The 17,979-nt window shown below is 46.8% G+C and overlaps 1 protein-coding gene across 2 annotated transcripts in view; it reads left to right on the forward strand.

Annotated features, from left to right (window-relative positions):
• The window catches only part of ADAT2 (adenosine deaminase tRNA specific 2), a 235,176-nt gene that overhangs the window by 191,490 nt on the left and 25,707 nt on the right, over positions 1-17,979 (forward strand). The window contains exon 6 of one of the 2 annotated variants that reach the window (XM_069606801.1): positions 16,415-16,535. The exons of the other annotated variant lie outside the window; for it this stretch is intronic. Coding sequence (XP_069462902.1) covers positions 16,415-16,479 — 65 coding nt within the window. The 3' untranslated portion in view covers positions 16,480-16,535. Of the gene's footprint in view, positions 1-16,414; positions 16,536-17,979 lie in introns of those variants that run through there. 2 annotated transcript variants of the gene reach the window in all.

Below are 17,979 nucleotides of genomic sequence, written 5' to 3' on the forward strand. Positions count from 1 at the left end.
TCTCGAAACTCGAAAATGGGTGTCGACATAGGGCATGCCAGTAATGCTATCCCTAGTGTGACGTCCATTGTACCCATGATCCCTCATGTGTCTAGGACCATCAGATTGTTTTTTTCCGCCATACTGGTCGGAAGCATTCCACGGAGTTCCCTGGCCTTAGCCATGCTTTTGCAAAAATATTGTTATATTTCCCCATTTCTCCACCCCAAAGTCGAGTCACCGAACTTTCACACTCGACGCCGGCCCGGAGTAAGAATCGACCGTCGAGAGCTGCACAATGGATTTGGGCCTCGGAAGGCCTCTGGCCTCGGCCCTGCAAGTAGGGAGAGTGGGGGGTGGAGATACTCTACACTCTTTGATATATAGGTACATTCTTAGATATTCCTACACTTATTAGCCCGCTGCCACAAGGTGCATATGGAGGGTACCCCTTTCCAATTTTGCCCCAAGTGCAACCGCAAGTACCCTTGGGTTGACAGACACGCCACGTGCAATCTCTGCTTGCCGAGGGACCACCCCGGGGCTAACTGCAGAGCATGTAGTAGGTTCAACCTAAAACACTAAAGGACGTTCAATCAAGCGTTGGGCCCACCACGCCAGGCATCAAGAAGCCATGGCAGCGGAAGGCGCCTTCAGCGATGGCAGCGACGCTGTGCTTTCGGACAGCGAGGGTGTTAGGGAGAATTCTCTGTTTAGGCTGAATTTCCCTACCTAGTGAGTCCCCCAGCAGCTTTGCTGGATTTCTGGGGTTTAATTTTTTTCTCCTGCCAAGAGTGAGACTCTTTTACCCTCACTCTTGGACATGTTGAAGTGTGTTTTCTTGGTTAAACCTTGTGTTGAATGGGCTATGGGGTCTCTTACTCCATAGGGCCTCATGTATTTTTGTGATGTGGGTCACACAGCACCCTCTGTGCCGTGACCCAGGGGTGTCCTAGGGACTCCCCAACATAGACTCCATACCCTGGGACTGACTACTGTCTCCCAGGGCATGTAAAGTCACCAAAGACTTTGCTAGTCTTGAATCCTGAACAGAACCAGTACAAACCATCATATTGTGGACGTACTGGCTGGGGCAATTCGATTGCCCCAGGGTCTGTTAGTCGAGGGGGCACGTCTCCGTCCCCCCTGATCGAGTTTTGGCTGGTGGCAGTGGAAACTACTTTTTATATTCGACCGCGAATATTTCCCTATGGGATTTCCCATTGTTTTAGGCTAACACATTTAATTATTTATTTACGGTAGCCTTAAACATACCGCCGGTTTATATATTTATTTTTATAACTCCGGTTGGGACTTTTTGCCAAAACTTGATTCTAAAATGGCGTTGGTGTTCGCCTCTGTAACTCTGACCCAAAGGGGAGCCCTTTGTTCCACTTTTGGCGGGCTTCTCCACAGAAGCCCTCCAAAGTGGTGCCACTCTGTCTGGGGTACTTAGGAGGGGTGGAGGGGGATTTAGGCACCCTGGACTGAGTTACCTTGGTAACTCAAGTCGCACTCCGTCCTGATTGGCCCAAGTGGTGAGCCGCCCGGCTCACCACTTAGCATGGTTGAGTGACAGCTAGGCTGGGTGAATGGGGGTTTGCTGCATAAAAGCAGGGCTTTGGGGACTGGGACTTCAGAAGTCGCCACAGGACCAAGAATCCGACGAGGGAAGAGCTGAGCCGACCTGCTTCGACGACACCACCCGGTGGAGCCCTGCTGAACCGTCTCACCACTTTTTCCCGACGACCGAGGAGAACTCTTAACGGAGTGGCTCCTTCCCTTGACTGGTGGGGACAACCAGTTTTCGCCTTCTTTCCGTTCTTTGAGGTATCTCGTGGCCGCCTTGCCTGTGCCAAGCACCCCGGCAACCGGAATACCACACTTTACCCCCATACCGCGAAAGTCGGCACCAACCCTTTAACCGGAGGACTCCGCGGCTGGTTTCTTCCCGGGCAGTGCAACGACCCTCTTCTTCTGCTCTTCAGCGAGAACTTCTTCTCCCCTGACCGACGTCGAGCCCTGCTGCCACTGCCTGGAACAACTGCCACCGCTGGAGGATCCTTTCCGCTTAAGGTACTGTGTTCTGCCTGGCTTCCCTTGCTACCGACTGTACGGGGTAGATTTAGTCCCCGGCTTTCGAACCTGGGAGTGCCTGGGACACTTTGGCTAAACTTTCTGAGCCACTCTAACCTCTTTTTGACTCTTTGCAAGACTTTGAATCTCTAACTAACAGTGTGATCTTGGGCACATTTTCGCTCCGGCTACTCTAAGAGTGGGCCCTGCCTAGTGACTTTTGCTCACCTGTGACTTTATTCTTCTTTAAGCCTATTGCAAGTGCTCTGGACCTTAGAGTGGTGTGTCTAACCCATTTCTGCTTTTTCTCCCCCTTTCTTGGAAACTACTAGAGTGTCATCTAACGTTAAGCACTCACCTCTGTTTTAATTAAGTGGTGTTTACTTAGAGTTGTCTAGATAGGAGAAAGGATTGAATCTACTTTCATTATAACTGTGTTGAAGTGCTTTTACTATATTTTTGCTAGAGTGTTTTTAACTTATGTGTATTTTAAATAAATAACTATATACTTTTGAAACCAAGCTCTGGTCAGTGTTTGCTTGTGCTATTGTGTTTTGGTACATATTGTGTATACTTTACATACTGCCTAACTCTTCTTGAGAGAAGTCTGACTGCTCAGCCACAGCTACCAGGTAAATCTGGGTGGTACAGACTGCTACCAAAGGGGTTTACTGCTCTACCTGTAGTCTTAAATCTTTTGCAGTGTTCCCCAAGGGAACTGCACAGGTTTCTGCCTAACACTGGTGTACAGCGGTGGGATTTGTATTGAGTATACATTTTATTGTGCTTTAGATACCTTAGTGCAACTAACCACAAAGCTTAGCACTGAAAAAGTAAAACCTCTAACATGTCAGTTATAGAAAGCTATAGTCAAGAGTCCCTTGCAGCCAAAACTGCTGATTGTTTAAGAGTGCTCTGTAAACATAAGGATCTCCTGACTAAGGGCAAGAAAATGGAGCTGATTGAAAGATTGTTAGCTAACCAAAGTCTGGGTGATGGTTCAGAGGAACCTACCACTCCAGCGACTGTAGATGACAGTGTTGAAGTTAACATGGAGCAAAATGTTGATGTTTCTGAGGAAGAGTCAGAAGAGGAGGGTGAGGCTGTTGTAACTGTCCCCCCTAGGCCTCTGCCTGCTCTACCTGCTGTACCTACTGGACCTTTACCAGGTCCCACATTTAGTCCTCAGTACTTTGAACTGGAGAAAATGAAGCTAGAATTGGAGTATAAGAAACTTAATGCTCAAACTGACAAAGAACTAAGGCTAAGGGAAATGGAGCTCAAGTATGACTTAGAAATGAAGAAATTATCTGTTGAGAATGTTTCTCTCTCTGGCTCCTCTAGAAGTTCCAGTCCTAAAAGACCCCGGATGCCTAAAGAATTGGTTGGTATGTATGAGCCTAAGTTGGATGTGTTGGATTGGTTGTCTCTGTTTGAATATAATCATGGGCTCCAGAACATCACAGGAAATGACTTACTCACCTGGTTGTTCTCTAGGCTTCCCCCTGTTGCAACTGATGTGGTAATGGAGATGGGGGAGGAGGATAGGAAGGACTATGAATGTGTGAAACTAGCTTTGATAGCTAGGTTTGGGAAGACCCCTTCCCAGTATCTTAAGAGGTTTAGGAGCCTCAAAAAGCATGATGGTACCCCTTGGGCTACCTGGGTGAATGAATGTTTGAAAAACTTAGAGGGATGGATTAAGGGTTACAAGGTGAACACTTATGAAGGTATGAAGAATTTGTTTATGTTGGAGACTATTTATGATGCCTGCTCTCCTGAGCTCAGACAACACTTGGCTGATTCCAGGGAATTAGATTCCCGGAAGCTAGCTAAGGCTGCTGACTTGTGGGTTGCCAACAGGGCCACTCACAAGGATTCTGGGGTAACTCAGAAGAAGGATGGGGAAAAACAGTCTAAGAAGGACTCCAAAGAGAATTCTAATACTACAAATTCCAAAGAGGGCCCCAAACAAAACTATAAGGGTAAGCCACAAGGGAAACCAAATCAGGCTAGTGTACCTTCTGGTCCCAGACCAGAAGGAGGTCAGAACAAGCCTCCATTCCAGCGAGCCTTTGGCTCATGCTTTGTTTGTAAGGCTACTGACCATGTGAAAGGAGATCCCAGATGTAAGGGTAAACCTTCAGGGGTCCAGCTTGCCTCCTTAGCCTTCGCTCCAGAAGAGGAAGTACCCATGGCAAGTGGAAACTTTCTATTACTAGCTGATGAACCCACTGGAGTCTCAGCTAGTGTTTCTTTAGTCTCTCTGGGGTTGTGGGAGCAACAGAATTTAGATGTCTATAACTCTATCCCAGATAATACTAAAGAGTATTATAAGGACAGTGTCCAGGTGAATGGTCAGGAGACTCCTGCCATTAGGGACACTGGAGCCAGCATAACTGTGGTGGATGAATCATTTTTCAAGGCAGAGGATGTTGCTAAGGCACCCAAATGCCTCACCAAGTTAGCTGGTGGGCCTGTGCAGATGTGTCCCCAGTTACCAGTTCTCATCCAATGTAATGATATGGCTGTAAAAATACCTGTCAGTGTACAATGTGAAGTGCCAGGTAGGGTTCTGTTGGGTAATGACCTCAAAGCTCTTGGAGTTGTATCTCATACCCCCAGACCTCCTAGCAAAAGGTTTCAGGAACTCACAAAACCTGCAAGGGAGAAAACCCTGAGAGGGTTATCTCAGGAGATGATGACAGAAATCACTCCTCTACCACTGGAGCAACTTACTGCAGTAACTACCAGATCAGGAGCAAAGGGGCAACCCAAGACTCCTAGGAAAAAGCCAGCAGCAAGCACTCCAGTGCTTCCAACAAGGACTTCCCCTAGGTTGTCCAAAGTTACACCTGTAACTCCACCTCCAGCTGAGGCTGAGAGGGAGGTACAACCCTGTGTGGTTGAGCTAGACTCTGAGGAAGAGCTAGAAGGAGGCCCCAACCTTATTGGAGATTTGGACCCTGAGGACCATCCTGAGCTGCAGTCTTTACTGGCAGAAGGTGGGCCTAGCAGGGCAGCTTTTCGTAAGGGGCAAAGAGAATGTCCAACTCTGGAGGGTCTCCGCCACCAGGCAGCTTCTCAAGCTGATGGGCAAGAGCCTGGGAAGTATAGGTTGCACTGGGAAGATGGCCTCTTCTACAGTGAACCCACTGAGTCTGAACCTGGAGACTACAAACGCCTTGTAGTCCCACAGGAAAACAGACAACAGTTCTTACAACTAGCCCATGAGATACCTTTGGCTGGCCACTTGAGTTTCAAGAAGACCAAGGAAAGGCTCTCACTCTACTTTTATTGGCCAAAGATGGGGGCCGAAGTAGATAGATATTGTAAGAGCTGCCATACCTGCCAGACTTCTGGTAAGGTTGGTTCCAAGAATGTGGCACCTTTAGTGCCTCTCCCAGTTGTGGGAGTCCCATTTGAGAGGGTAGGGATTGACATTGTTGGTCCCCTTGATCCTCCAACCTCCTCAGGCAACAGGTTTATCCTTGTTGTAGTAGACCATGCTACTAGGTACCCGGAGGCCATTCCTATGAGGACTGTTACAGCTCCGGCTGTGGCTAAGGCCCTCCTTGGTATTTTTACCAGGGTTGGGTTTCCTAAGGAGGTAATCTCTGACAGGGGGTCAAACTTTATGTCCCACTACATGAAGGCCATGTGGAAAACCTGTGGAGTTACCTACAAGTTCTCAACCGCCTACCACCCTCAGACAAACGGGTTGGTTGAAAGGTTTAACAGAACCATGAAGAGCATGATAGGTGCTTTGGAAGAACCCCTTAAGAAAAAGTGGGACCTTCTACTGCCATGCCTTCTCTTTGCTTATAGAGAAGTCCCTCAGGAGGGAGTAGGTTATTCTCCCTTTGAGCTTCTCTATGGCCATCCAGTCAGAGGTCCATTGGCCCTGATTAAGGAGGGGTTGGAAGGTGCTCCTCCCCTCAAGCCAGTCAGAGTGACTGACTATGTGATAGGTCTCCGGAGGAGAATGTCACACATGATGGCAGAAGCAAGTGACAACTTGAAAGCTGGTCAAGCCCTGGTCAAACATTGGCACGACCAGAAGGCTAACATGGTTGAGTTTACTCAAGACCAGCTTGTTCTAGTTATGCTCCCCACAAGGCAGAGGGCCTTGCAAGACAAATGGATGGGACCCTTCAAGGTTGTGGGAAAACTTGGAGAGGTCAACTATCTGGTGGATCTGGGCAGACCCAGGGAAGCTCCTAGAGTCTTCCACACCAACCGACTAAAAGCCTACATCTCCAGACCTGATGTAGGAGCCTTGCTCCTAGCTTCAGCTGCAGAGGAGGAAGAGAGTGAATCTCTCCCTGATCTCCTCAGAGGTGTACCTTTAGATGAAAAAGTTGAAGGAGTCAATCTCTCTTCAGACCTGACACCTGAGCAACAAGAGGAGTGCAAATCTATGTTAAATCAGTTTGCCTCCCTGTTCTCACTGTCACCAGGCTTGACCCCTTGGGGCCAGCATGAGATACTCACTGGTGACTGTCTGCCAGTCAAAAGCAGAGGATACAGAATGTCAGAACATATCAGAGCCCACATCAAAGGAGAGGTCAAGAAGATGCTTGATCTCGGGGTAATAGAACCCTCTACTAGTCCATGGTCTAGCCCAGTTGTGTTAGTACCAAAGGCAGGATCCAAAGACTTGAGATTCTGTGTGGACTATAGAGCTCTAAATGCAGTCACCAAGACTGATGCCCACCCTTTGCCCAGGACAGATGAGTTGGTGGATAAACTTGGTGCAGCCAAGTACCTCAGCACATTTGACCTGACGTCAGGCTATTGGCAAATAGCCCTGACAGACCATGCCAAGGAGAAAACTGCATTTTCAACCCCAGTTGGCTTGTACCAGTTTAAGGTCATGCCTTTTGGACTGAAAAACGCACCTGCCACATTCCAAAGGATGGTGAACCAAGTTCTGGCTGGGATGGAAGATTTCTGCATGGCATACTTGGATGACATTGCAGTCTTCAGCCACTCCTGGGAAGAACATGTGAACCACCTAGGCCATGTGTTGCAGGCTCTGAAACAGGCCCATTTGACAATCAAAGCCAGTAAGTGCCAGATTGGTCAAAGTAAAGTGGTCTACCTTGGACATGAGGTAGGAGGTGGAGAAATAAGGCCTTTGCCCAGCAAGATTGAAGCTGTGCAAAATTGGACAACACCAACTACTCAAACCCAAGTGAGAGCTTTTCTAGGCCTCACTGGGTATTACAGGAATTTCATTGAGAACTATGGGACCATAGCTTCTCCACTGAATGTAATCTCCTCTCCCAAATTCCCTAAAAAGGTAAAATGGAATGAGGAGTGCAATCAGGCCTTTGAAAAACTGAAGAGAGCTCTTTGCCAGGCTCCAGTATTGAGAGCTCCTGACTACCACCAACCTTTCATTGTACAAACTGATGCTTCCAATGTAGGTATAGGTGCAGTTCTAAGCCAACTGGATGAGAAGGGTAGGGAGCACCCCATTTGCTTCATCAGTAGGAAACTGAAGGATCCTGAGACAAGGTGGGCAACTATCGAAAGAGAATGCTTTGCTATTGTGTGGGCACTGAAGAAGTTTAGGCCATACTTGTATGGTTCTACTTTTGTTATTCAGACTGACCACCAACCCTTGAGATGGTTAATGCAAATGAAAGGGGAAAATCCAAAACTATTGAGATGGTCAATCTGCCTGCAAGGGTTTGATTTCACCATTGAGCACAGGTCAGGGTGTCACCATCAAAATGCTGATGGACTCTCTAGGATGTATATCATCGACTAGAGGTATGAGGTTCATCCAGGAGTGGATTAAATCCTCCTGTCCCTTAGTCTGGGGGGGGCGAGTGTTAGGGAGAATTCTCTGTTTAGGCTGAATTTCCCTACCTAGTGAGTCCCCCAGCAGCTTTGCTGGATTTCTGGGGTTTAATTTTTTTCTCCTGCCAAGAGTGAGACTCTTTTACCCTCACTCTTGGACATGTTGAAGTGTGTTTTCTTGGTTAAACCTTGTGTTGAATGGGCTATGGGGTCTCTTACTCCATAGGGCCTCATGTATTTTTGTGATGTGGGTCACACAGCACCCTCTGTGCCGTGACCCAGGGGTGTCCTAGGGACTCCCCAACATAGACTCCATACCCTGGGACTGACTACTGTCTCCCAGGGCATGTAAAGTCACCAAAGACTTTGCTAGTCTTGAATCCTGAACAGAACCAGTACAAACCATCATATTGTGGACGTACTGGCTGGGGCAATTCGATTGCCCCAGGGTCTGTTAGTCGAGGGGGCACGTCTCCGTCCCCCCTGATCGAGTTTTGGCTGGTGGCAGTGGAAACTACTTTTTATATTCGACCGCGAATATTTCCCTATGGGATTTCCCATTGTTTTAGGCTAACACATTTAATTATTTATTTACGGTAGCCTTAAACATACCGCCGGTTTATATATTTATTTTTATAACTCCGGTTGGGACTTTTTGCCAAAACTTGATTCTAAAATGGCGTTGGTGTTCGCCTCTGTAACTCTGACCCAAAGGGGAGCCCTTTGTTCCACTTTTGGCGGGCTTCTCCACAGAAGCCCTCCAAAGTGGTGCCACTCTGTCTGGGGTACTTAGGAGGGGTGGAGGGGGATTTAGGCACCCTGGACTGAGTTACCTTGGTAACTCAAGTCGCACTCCGTCCTGATTGGCCCAAGTGGTGAGCCGCCCGGCTCACCACTTAGCATGGTTGAGTGACAGCTAGGCTGGGTGAATGGGGGTTTGCTGCATAAAAGCAGGGCTTTGGGGACTGGGACTTCAGAAGTCGCCACAGGACCAAGAATCCGACGAGGGAAGAGCTGAGCCGACCTGCTTCGACGACACCACCCGGTGGAGCCCTGCTGAACCGTCTCACCACTTTTTCCCGACGACCGAGGAGAACTCTTAACGGAGTGGCTCCTTCCCTTGACTGGTGGGGACAACCAGTTTTCGCCTTCTTTCCGTTCTTTGAGGTATCTCGTGGCCGCCTTGCCTGTGCCAAGCACCCCGGCAACCGGAATACCACACTTTACCCCCATACCGCGAAAGTCGGCACCAACCCTTTAACCGGAGGACTCCGCGGCTGGTTTCTTCCCGGGCAGTGCAACGACCCTCTTCTTCTGCTCTTCAGCGAGAACTTCTTCTCCCCTGACCGACGTCGAGCCCTGCTGCCACTGCCTGGAACAACTGCCACCGCTGGAGGATCCTTTCCGCTTAAGGTACTGTGTTCTGCCTGGCTTCCCTTGCTACCGACTGTACGGGGTAGATTTAGTCCCCGGCTTTCGAACCTGGGAGTGCCTGGGACACTTTGGCTAAACTTTCTGAGCCACTCTAACCTCTTTTTGACTCTTTGCAAGACTTTGAATCTCTAACTAACAGTGTGATCTTGGGCACATTTTCGCTCCGGCTACTCTAAGAGTGGGCCCTGCCTAGTGACTTTTGCTCACCTGTGACTTTATTCTTCTTTAAGCCTATTGCAAGTGCTCTGGACCTTAGAGTGGTGTGTCTAACCCATTTCTGCTTTTTCTCCCCCTTTCTTGGAAACTACTAGAGTGTCATCTAACGTTAAGCACTCACCTCTGTTTTAATTAAGTGGTGTTTACTTAGAGTTGTCTAGATAGGAGAAAGGATTGAATCTACTTTCATTATAACTGTGTTGAAGTGCTTTTACTATATTTTTGCTAGAGTGTTTTTAACTTATGTGTATTTTAAATAAATAACTATATACTTTTGAAACCAAGCTCTGGTCAGTGTTTGCTTGTGCTATTGTGTTTTGGTACATATTGTGTATACTTTACATACTGCCTAACTCTTCTTGAGAGAAGTCTGACTGCTCAGCCACAGCTACCAGGTAAATCTGGGTGGTACAGACTGCTACCAAAGGGGTTTACTGCTCTACCTGTAGTCTTAAATCTTTTGCAGTGTTCCCCAAGGGAACTGCACAGGTTTCTGCCTAACAGAGGGCAACGTGGCGTCAAGAGCCAGCCAAGCGCAAGTCCCCGACCTCGGAAGGTCGTCCGGCAAGGCGGCTATGGCGAATAACCCCGGCGACACAAGCGCTACCCACAGCACTTCCACAAAACACATGAAGTCCAACCGAGACTCGATGCGCACGTCGAGTACTCGGAAAGAGGCACATAGAGAACGGTCCGAATCGGTGTCCTCTGGGCGTTCTCGATCTAGATCGCCGCATGACTCCAGGCAACCATCTACTGTTGCCAAGAGTGTCTCGCTCCCCAAGGTAACGGAGGTTCGATCATCGGAAGACAAAGCCGACCTCGATCCCTAGACCGCACTCCAGGAGTCGGCGTCAGCAGGCCGCGTAACGGCTGTCACCGAGTCCCAACCTCCATGCACGAGAGATAGGGACACTACCCCCGAACCTCGGCGCCAGGCGTCGAAAGGCTCCGAAGCGGAGAACAGGGTAAACACTCTTCCACCCACAGGGAAGGGGACAAACAACAGAGGAAGCAGTCCGAGCCTCCTTCCACACCTCAAACATTCTACTCCACATACACAGACTGACAAGTCTCAGTCTTCTGTTATCCCAAAGACCCCTGCTCAAACCACTAGGTCTAGTCAAGATAATGCCTGGGACCTCTGTGATAGGTCCATGTATGGTGTGAGTGTTTGTGAGCAGATCTCCCATTGGGCCCTCTCCGTTTTGGCGCGAAGGGAACTTTGGATAAGAGGAGGCTGAAAACACCACTACCATGTCGATCTCCTGAGTTCACACCGAACAAGGGATAAGGAGCCAAGTATCCTGCAACAAGAAGCTGAGTCGAAGAACCGCTGGTGACCCGCCGATGGTTTGGCACCCTGAACTGCTGTCGTCCTGCGAGACCCCTCTGCATCTGATCGTCCTAGAAGGTCTGCGAAGGCGCTTCGACCCTTTGGAATAGTGGGATCAACTATTCCCGGCACCTTCATCAAACCCTGCAAGTAAGCCTCTTCGGAAGTGTCCCTGGGCCAACCAGTGGGCTGACCAGCTTACGCAGGACCCTTTGCTCTGTCACCGCCGCCGTTTCGGGGGAAGCCCTCGAAACTTGGGCTACTGCTTGCTCTGCGTCCACAGCACCCTCACACCGAATTTGTACACTTGACATTCCCAGGTCTGAAGTGAGACGAGTGCACCCGGACCAGAGTTGCTGTGTTGCCCTGCTGTAGTAACAACCTGTGCACGTCCGCTGCATTTGGGACACCCCCTACCCTGCATCCTGCTACGCAGAATCTACACGGTGTCGAGACGTCCTGATCATCGCAGCTGAACCTACCATCAACGTGAACCGAACTGGAGAAGTCTGGGTCTGCCTGCGTCGGGGACTGATGAGTAGTCCATATCCCAACCGGTGGCCCTCGCGCAGGAGCCCGTTTCTTTTCTACCGCTGTTGCGAAATAGCGACTCCATCTTGCACTCTCACCCTGCCTCTGCCCACCAATGGAGGCCTTGCTTGAGTAGTTGGGACTTGTTCTGCATCGCTTCATTCACCTTCCTGAACTGCCTGATATCCTTGAAGAGGCCCTCTTTTGTCCATTGGCACCAGCGCATGCAGGTAATTTTGAGCATAAGGCTCCTCTCTTCGTAGGGCTCGGACTTCCTCCTAGTTAGGTGTATTTCGGATGCCAAACTGGGTCTAATGATTACTTGCACTGCCTGTTTTCCTCCCCATCTAGGTGGGCTACATATTACGTGCTCCTAACTCCTTAGACCCCGCGGTCTTGTATATATATATTGTATTGATTGTAATGTGTTGGTTTACTTTAGTATTATTGTGATTCTTTGCTATGGTCGATGTTACAAAGGCCTTGTAATAAATGTGTCTATATTTTTAATATAACACCTGTCTGGAGTAATTTGTAAGTGTCCTTGCTTTGTGTGCTCTTTGAGGTCTTTCCATCACCCTCATCCCTCTTGAGACTTAGTCTTGACCGCCGCCATCGATACCCTGATTGGTCTGGCTTGTCCAGAGGTTACCCTGTTCCAAGAAACTAGGCTGGCCTTCTGAACCTCTGCCCCTCCAGGTCCGAGTTCAGAAATCCATCTTAACAAATTGGTGGGTGCAGGTTGCACACACATCTCCAGATCTGCATACAGTGTGCCTGGACCGAGCTGGTGGGATGAACTCCATCGAATTGACTGCTAGTAGGTTTTGTAACTGTTCTGCCACACAATAGTAATCTACAAGCAAAGTAACCAGTGAGTGTGAAAATGCTGACAATAACTTAAGCGGGTTCCAACGACCAGCAAGTGTCGACTATTTTTGCCTAACATCACTCCTTCAATTAGCAAACATATTTAGAAAATTCAGGACTGCAGGTACCATAATGCAAAGCTATATGAGCCTAAAAGCCAATAGTGGACACAAGACATAAAGATAATCAAGACCTCTACAACAAAATATGCAGTGTGATAAGCCTGCATGTTTTTATTGTTTGGCATGGAATACAGTGTTATGCATGTCCCCAATGAGGTAAAATATTTTGTGTGTCTCAAACGGAATACCATGGATATTGAAGTGTTAAGTGTTTTCTTGCGATTCATTTTCTGCGGCCCTGGGGTGAGGCTCAGATTGGGCAGCTAAAGTTTTCTAAACTTTTGACTTTCAGATGCCAATGTACGCGATTGGTTCTAAAAAGCTCAAACATTGAGTTCTCATTAGGAGGACAGTAGTCTCATGAGAGATAGATAGCTCATACTCTGTGCCTGCTGATGAAAGGCCTGCACTTTACAGATCCTGTGTGTTAGATGACTGAAATGTATTTCCCAGACCATTAAAAGGCCCTGCTGCGGGTGATCTACCTAGAAAGAAGAAAATGCTTCCTTGAAATTACCCTTTCCATGGTGTCAGTCAGCACACCAATGAGACCTAGGCTTCAGGATATGGTGGTGGTACAGTGAGACACGCACAGAACACGCAAATACATTTTTTTTAAATCAAATTAGACCCAGTGTACAAGAATACTGTATATATTAGGCCTTCACACAATCTAGCCACAAAAAATTAAATACAAGTCACTATTACCACATCAAAACCACGAACACAATTGGTTATCTCACTCAAACATCCACACTTTAACCTGAAAACAGTAAAAGCAGTAAAATGGTTCAAAACAGTTGAAAAGTAATGGAAACAAAATAGCATGCCAAATAAAATAGGGTCTCTAACACTTTAGAAATCCTTCACTGCAAAGATTAGTAGGACAGGTGCCTCATAAACAAAAGTCGCAGGTGTTAGGCAGAAACCTGTGCAGTTCCCTTAGGGACCACTGCAAAAAGATTAAGACTACAGGAGTAAGCAGTAAACCCAATTGGTAGCAGTCTGTACCACCCAGATTTACCTGGTAGCTGTGGCTGAGCAGTCAGACTTCTCTCAAGAAGAGTTAAGCAGTATATACAGTATATACAATAGGGCTAGAAATACAGTAGCACAAGAAAACACTGACCAGAGCTTTAGTCTAAAAGTATATAATTATTTATTTAAAAACACTTGTAAAAATACACTGGCATTAATATGTCAAGCAAGTTCAAATACAGTCACTAGAAATATATACACCTCCCTAATTAATTATTTGACAAGTCTAGGTTAGTACACCACTTATTTAGCAAAACAGAGGTGAGTGCGTAACCATAGATGGCACTCCAATAATTATTTAAAAGGGGAGAGAAAAGGCAGAAATAGGAAAAACACACAATACCAACACTTTTAAAGAACCACAGCAAGTCAAGAAAGGCAGGGTCTACTGTACAGCAAAAAGTTCATAGGCCAGGCCCACTCTTGGAGAGAGCAAGGCGGAATGTGCCCAAGATCACACAGTGGAAATGCACTAAAAGTCTTTGCAGGAAAGTCAAAAAGAGGTTGGATCAAGATAGAAAGGTAATGTTAACGGGTCCGAGGTCACCCCAGCATAGAGAGTCAAGGATTTACGGGACACCTTGAACGGTCTGTTGCAAGGGAGACCAGGCGGGACACAGTACCTAAAATGGTGAGAAAGCTCCAGCGGGGGCAGTTGTTCCTGGCAGCGGGTGCAAGTCGGTGCTTCGTCCAGGGGAAGAGAAGATCTCGATGTGGAGGAAAGCTGGAGGTTGTTGCACTGCCAGGGAAGAAACCAGCCGCAGAGTTTCCCGGTTAAAAGGTACTACCCTTTTATTCGCGGTAGTGGTGAAGCGTGGCTATCCGGCCGCCGGAGTGCTTGGCACGGGCGATTCGACCACGAGACGATCCAGGAAGGTGAAAAAGGCGAACTGGTTGGTCCCACCAGCTCAAAGGGAAGAAGACTCTCCTGGAAGAAGATCATCTCTGTCGTCGGGAAAGTGGTGAGTTTCGTACAGCAGGGCTCCTCCGGTGGTGTTGTCGTTGTAGATGGCTCAGCTTCTCCCCTCTTTGGATTCTTTAGGTCCTGTGGCGACTTCTGAAGTTCCAGTACCCAAAGCCCTGCTTTTATGCAGCAAAACCCCCATTCACCAGCCTAGCTGTCAATCAAACATGCTAAGTGGTGAGCCGGGCGCTCACCACTGGGCCAATCACACAAGAGTGTGACTTGAGTTGCCAAGGCAACTCAGTCCAGAGTGCCTATTCCCCCCTCCCACACATCCTGTAGACCCAGACAGAGTGGCACCACTTTTGGAGGCTTCTGTGCAAAAGCCCGCCAAAAGTGGAACAAAGGGCTCGACTTGGGTTGGAGTTACAGAGGCGAACACAAACGCCATTTTAAAACCAAGTCCTGGCAAAAAGACCCAACCGGGGAATAAATATTAAATAAATAACTTGGCGGTATCTTTAACATTGCACCAAAAAAGTGGTGCGTTTAAAATGAATGGGAAAATCCCATAGGAAATATTCCGGTGGAATATTTTGCGTGGTAACCACTGCCACCAGCCAGAAACTCGACAAGGGGGGACTGGACAGTGCCCCCTTGAAAAACAGACCCAAGGGCAATCAAATTACCCCTACCAGTACTTCCACAATATGATGGTTTGTACTGGTTCTGTTCAAAATTTACGACTAGTAATTGTGACTTTATATGCCCTGGGAGACAGTAGTCAGTCTCAGGGTATGGAGTCTATGTTTGGGGGTCACTATGACACCCCTGTGTTACTGCACTGAGGGTGCTGTGTAACACACTTACCAAAAACACATGCATCCCTATGGAGTAAAAGACCCCACAGCCCATAAAACGCATTACAAAGTCAAAGGACATTCTCAAATCATGCCTAAGAGTGGGAGAAAAAGAGTCACTCTTAGCAGGAGAAAAAATTAAACCCCAAAAATCCAGCAAAGCTGCTGGGGGACTCATTAGGTTTGGGAAATTAGCCTTTTCAGAGAATTCTCCCTAACAGCAGGTAAGTACATGTTTCAGGGATCTGGAAGTCTGTAGAAGTGAAGAACATGTATTTTCAAAGTCAACAGATAGTTAAAATCAGGGGGTGGGGGTGCAATACTTGCAGTGGCGGCAAAGACTCTGCTCCAGAAAGCCCCTTCGTCGTGTTGGAGAGAACAAGCTGCAGGAGGACGGGTCTTGTGGCACAAGTTAGCGCGCAGGAAACTCCATATTTTGCCCAGGAAAGGACTTATCATATATGACATTTCCTGGCCTGACAAGAGACAAAATGGCAAAGGAGAAGGTAAAAAACGTGATCACCTCAGCAGAGAGTTGTCGACAGCACTACAGATAAGGGGTGTATTGGCCACTTTTACTCCCTAAAAAAAAAAAGGCAAATACTTCCAAAAAATTGAAATACAGAGTAAAAATTCTCCCAACAAAAAATGGGAAACAAACAAGTAGGTCCCTGTGCCTTTTCTTTCACCCACACAGCTCCATTTGCTCTCCTTATTGTAAATGCTCAAATGTTTATCTGCTCTAGTTATTTTAATCTGTGTTTAGAATTGCACCAGATTGAATTTTATTTTAAGCCTTCATTTTAGTGTACAACTTTTTGGATAGCTAGTTTTATAAGCTTTTTATTAGAGTGTGATCGGCCTCCATTGTACGGCTGCATTTTACTTATTTGTGAGAACGCTACCCTTGAACTACAATTCCCATTGGTATTGTAGTTCGCGTCCACCACTAATTTGCTAACCGGCGCATGGCATCAAGCCTGGTCTGTGCCGGCATATAAGGAGGATTGGCTTCCTTCGCGTACCATTTGCTCTTCTTATTGTGAGTGCTTGAATGTTTATTTGCTCTAGTTATTTTAATCTGTTTTATATTAGAATTTTAGAATTGCACTAGATTTAATTTTATTTTAGGCCTTCATTTTAGTGTACAACTTTTTTGGATAGCTAGTTTTATAAGCTTTAATTGGAGTGTGATCGTCCTCCGTTTTACTGCTGCATTTTACATATTTGTCTGTAGGAACACTACCCTTGAACTACAATTCCCGTTGGTATTGTAGTTTGCGTCCTCCACTAATTTGCTAACCAGCGCATGGCGTCAAGCCCGGTCCATGCTGGTTGGGCTGCCGCAGCTTGGTTCACTGTTATGACTAGGTAAGCCAGTCTATTTTATTTGTTCTCTTGTCTATTCTCATTTTTTCGGAACTCCGTGCCAGGATGCACCCATTATTTCGGAACTCCGTGCCAGGATGCACCCATTAGACCTTTTAGAGGCCGCTCGAAGAAATATGGCCAATTGAACAGTTGGTTATAGGGCCTTTTTAGATGTGGCGGCCGCACGTAGAGCACAAATTAGTGCACGGTATCTTACGCATCCTTCTATTGATTTAAATCCCCATAATGTGGCGCCGACTAATGTGGAGAAGGTATAAAAACAGAGAATGGCAACAATGAAAATATGCAATAAATACATCCTTAAGCGACTGTGTGGGGGTGAGGTAATATTTGAGAATTTACATATGCTTGCAGAGAACGCATCGAGTAAATCCTCTGCAGACCTAGTAGCAATTAAACAAATTACTGACTTAGCAGTAATGGTAAAGCAGATAATACCACTCCAGTATGTCTAGGAAATAATCAAACCATATTGGAATTATCACAGACATTTCTCTCAAATATTGTTTCCAATGTAGTAAAATCAAATAATTTTCCTTTCATGTTACTCAACACCAGATCTCTGGTTAAACATGCCACAGAGGTAGCAGATTATATCTTAGAGCATGCTATGGATATGTGTGTTATTTCTGAGAAATGGCTTCACAAAGCTGCTGGTCCTGCCCTCAGCTTGGCTATCCCCCATGGATATACTATTATGGGGATGGTTAGAGAGTCGCAATCTGGAGGTGGGGTTGCTGTGATTCATAGAGAAAGCATTGATGTTTGGGAAATAGCGACAACATGACCAACAGACTGTGATTTCTTACACCTCAAAGTTAGAACGGCGGCCACTAACACTATTAATGTGATTATTTTGTAACGCCCCCCGATTTTAATGCCTGATTTTAGTCACCAACTTTGGGAGGTTTTACTCTCACTATTGTAGCCTACTACTCAACTTATTCTGATGGGGGATTTCAACCTATGGTGGGGTGATGATTCTTTCTCGAGTCTGGGTTTATCTCAACTGATAAATGAGGCCACGCATTGTAAAGGTAACACTATGGATTGGGTGGTTACCTATAATGTAGAAACCACCAAGCCTAATTTCTCACCCTGCCCCTGGTCAAATCATTGCTTAATTTATTTTTAAATTCTCTTAACAAAGGAATTTGTGAAAACAGAAGTTCTACAAAAATGCCTCACGTCCAGAAATGTGCAGAGATTGCAGCCAGATATTATGAAAGCTTGAATCACCCCACTTTCTGATAATCTGGCTAATTTAGAAACTTCAAAGAAAATAAAAATAGCATACCAAGAGATTATGTCAGTAGCAGTGAACACTATTGCCCCTTTGAAAACTAGATTGGTTCCAGAAAAAATAAACAAATTCTGGTTCTCATCTGGACTACAAATGTTACAAGTACT

This window comes from Ambystoma mexicanum, chromosome 4p (assembly GCF_040938575.1).
Source record: "Ambystoma mexicanum isolate Mex_15411 chromosome 4p, UKY_AmexF1_1, whole genome shotgun sequence".
NCBI lineage: Eukaryota > Metazoa > Chordata > Amphibia > Caudata > Ambystomatidae > Ambystoma > Ambystoma mexicanum.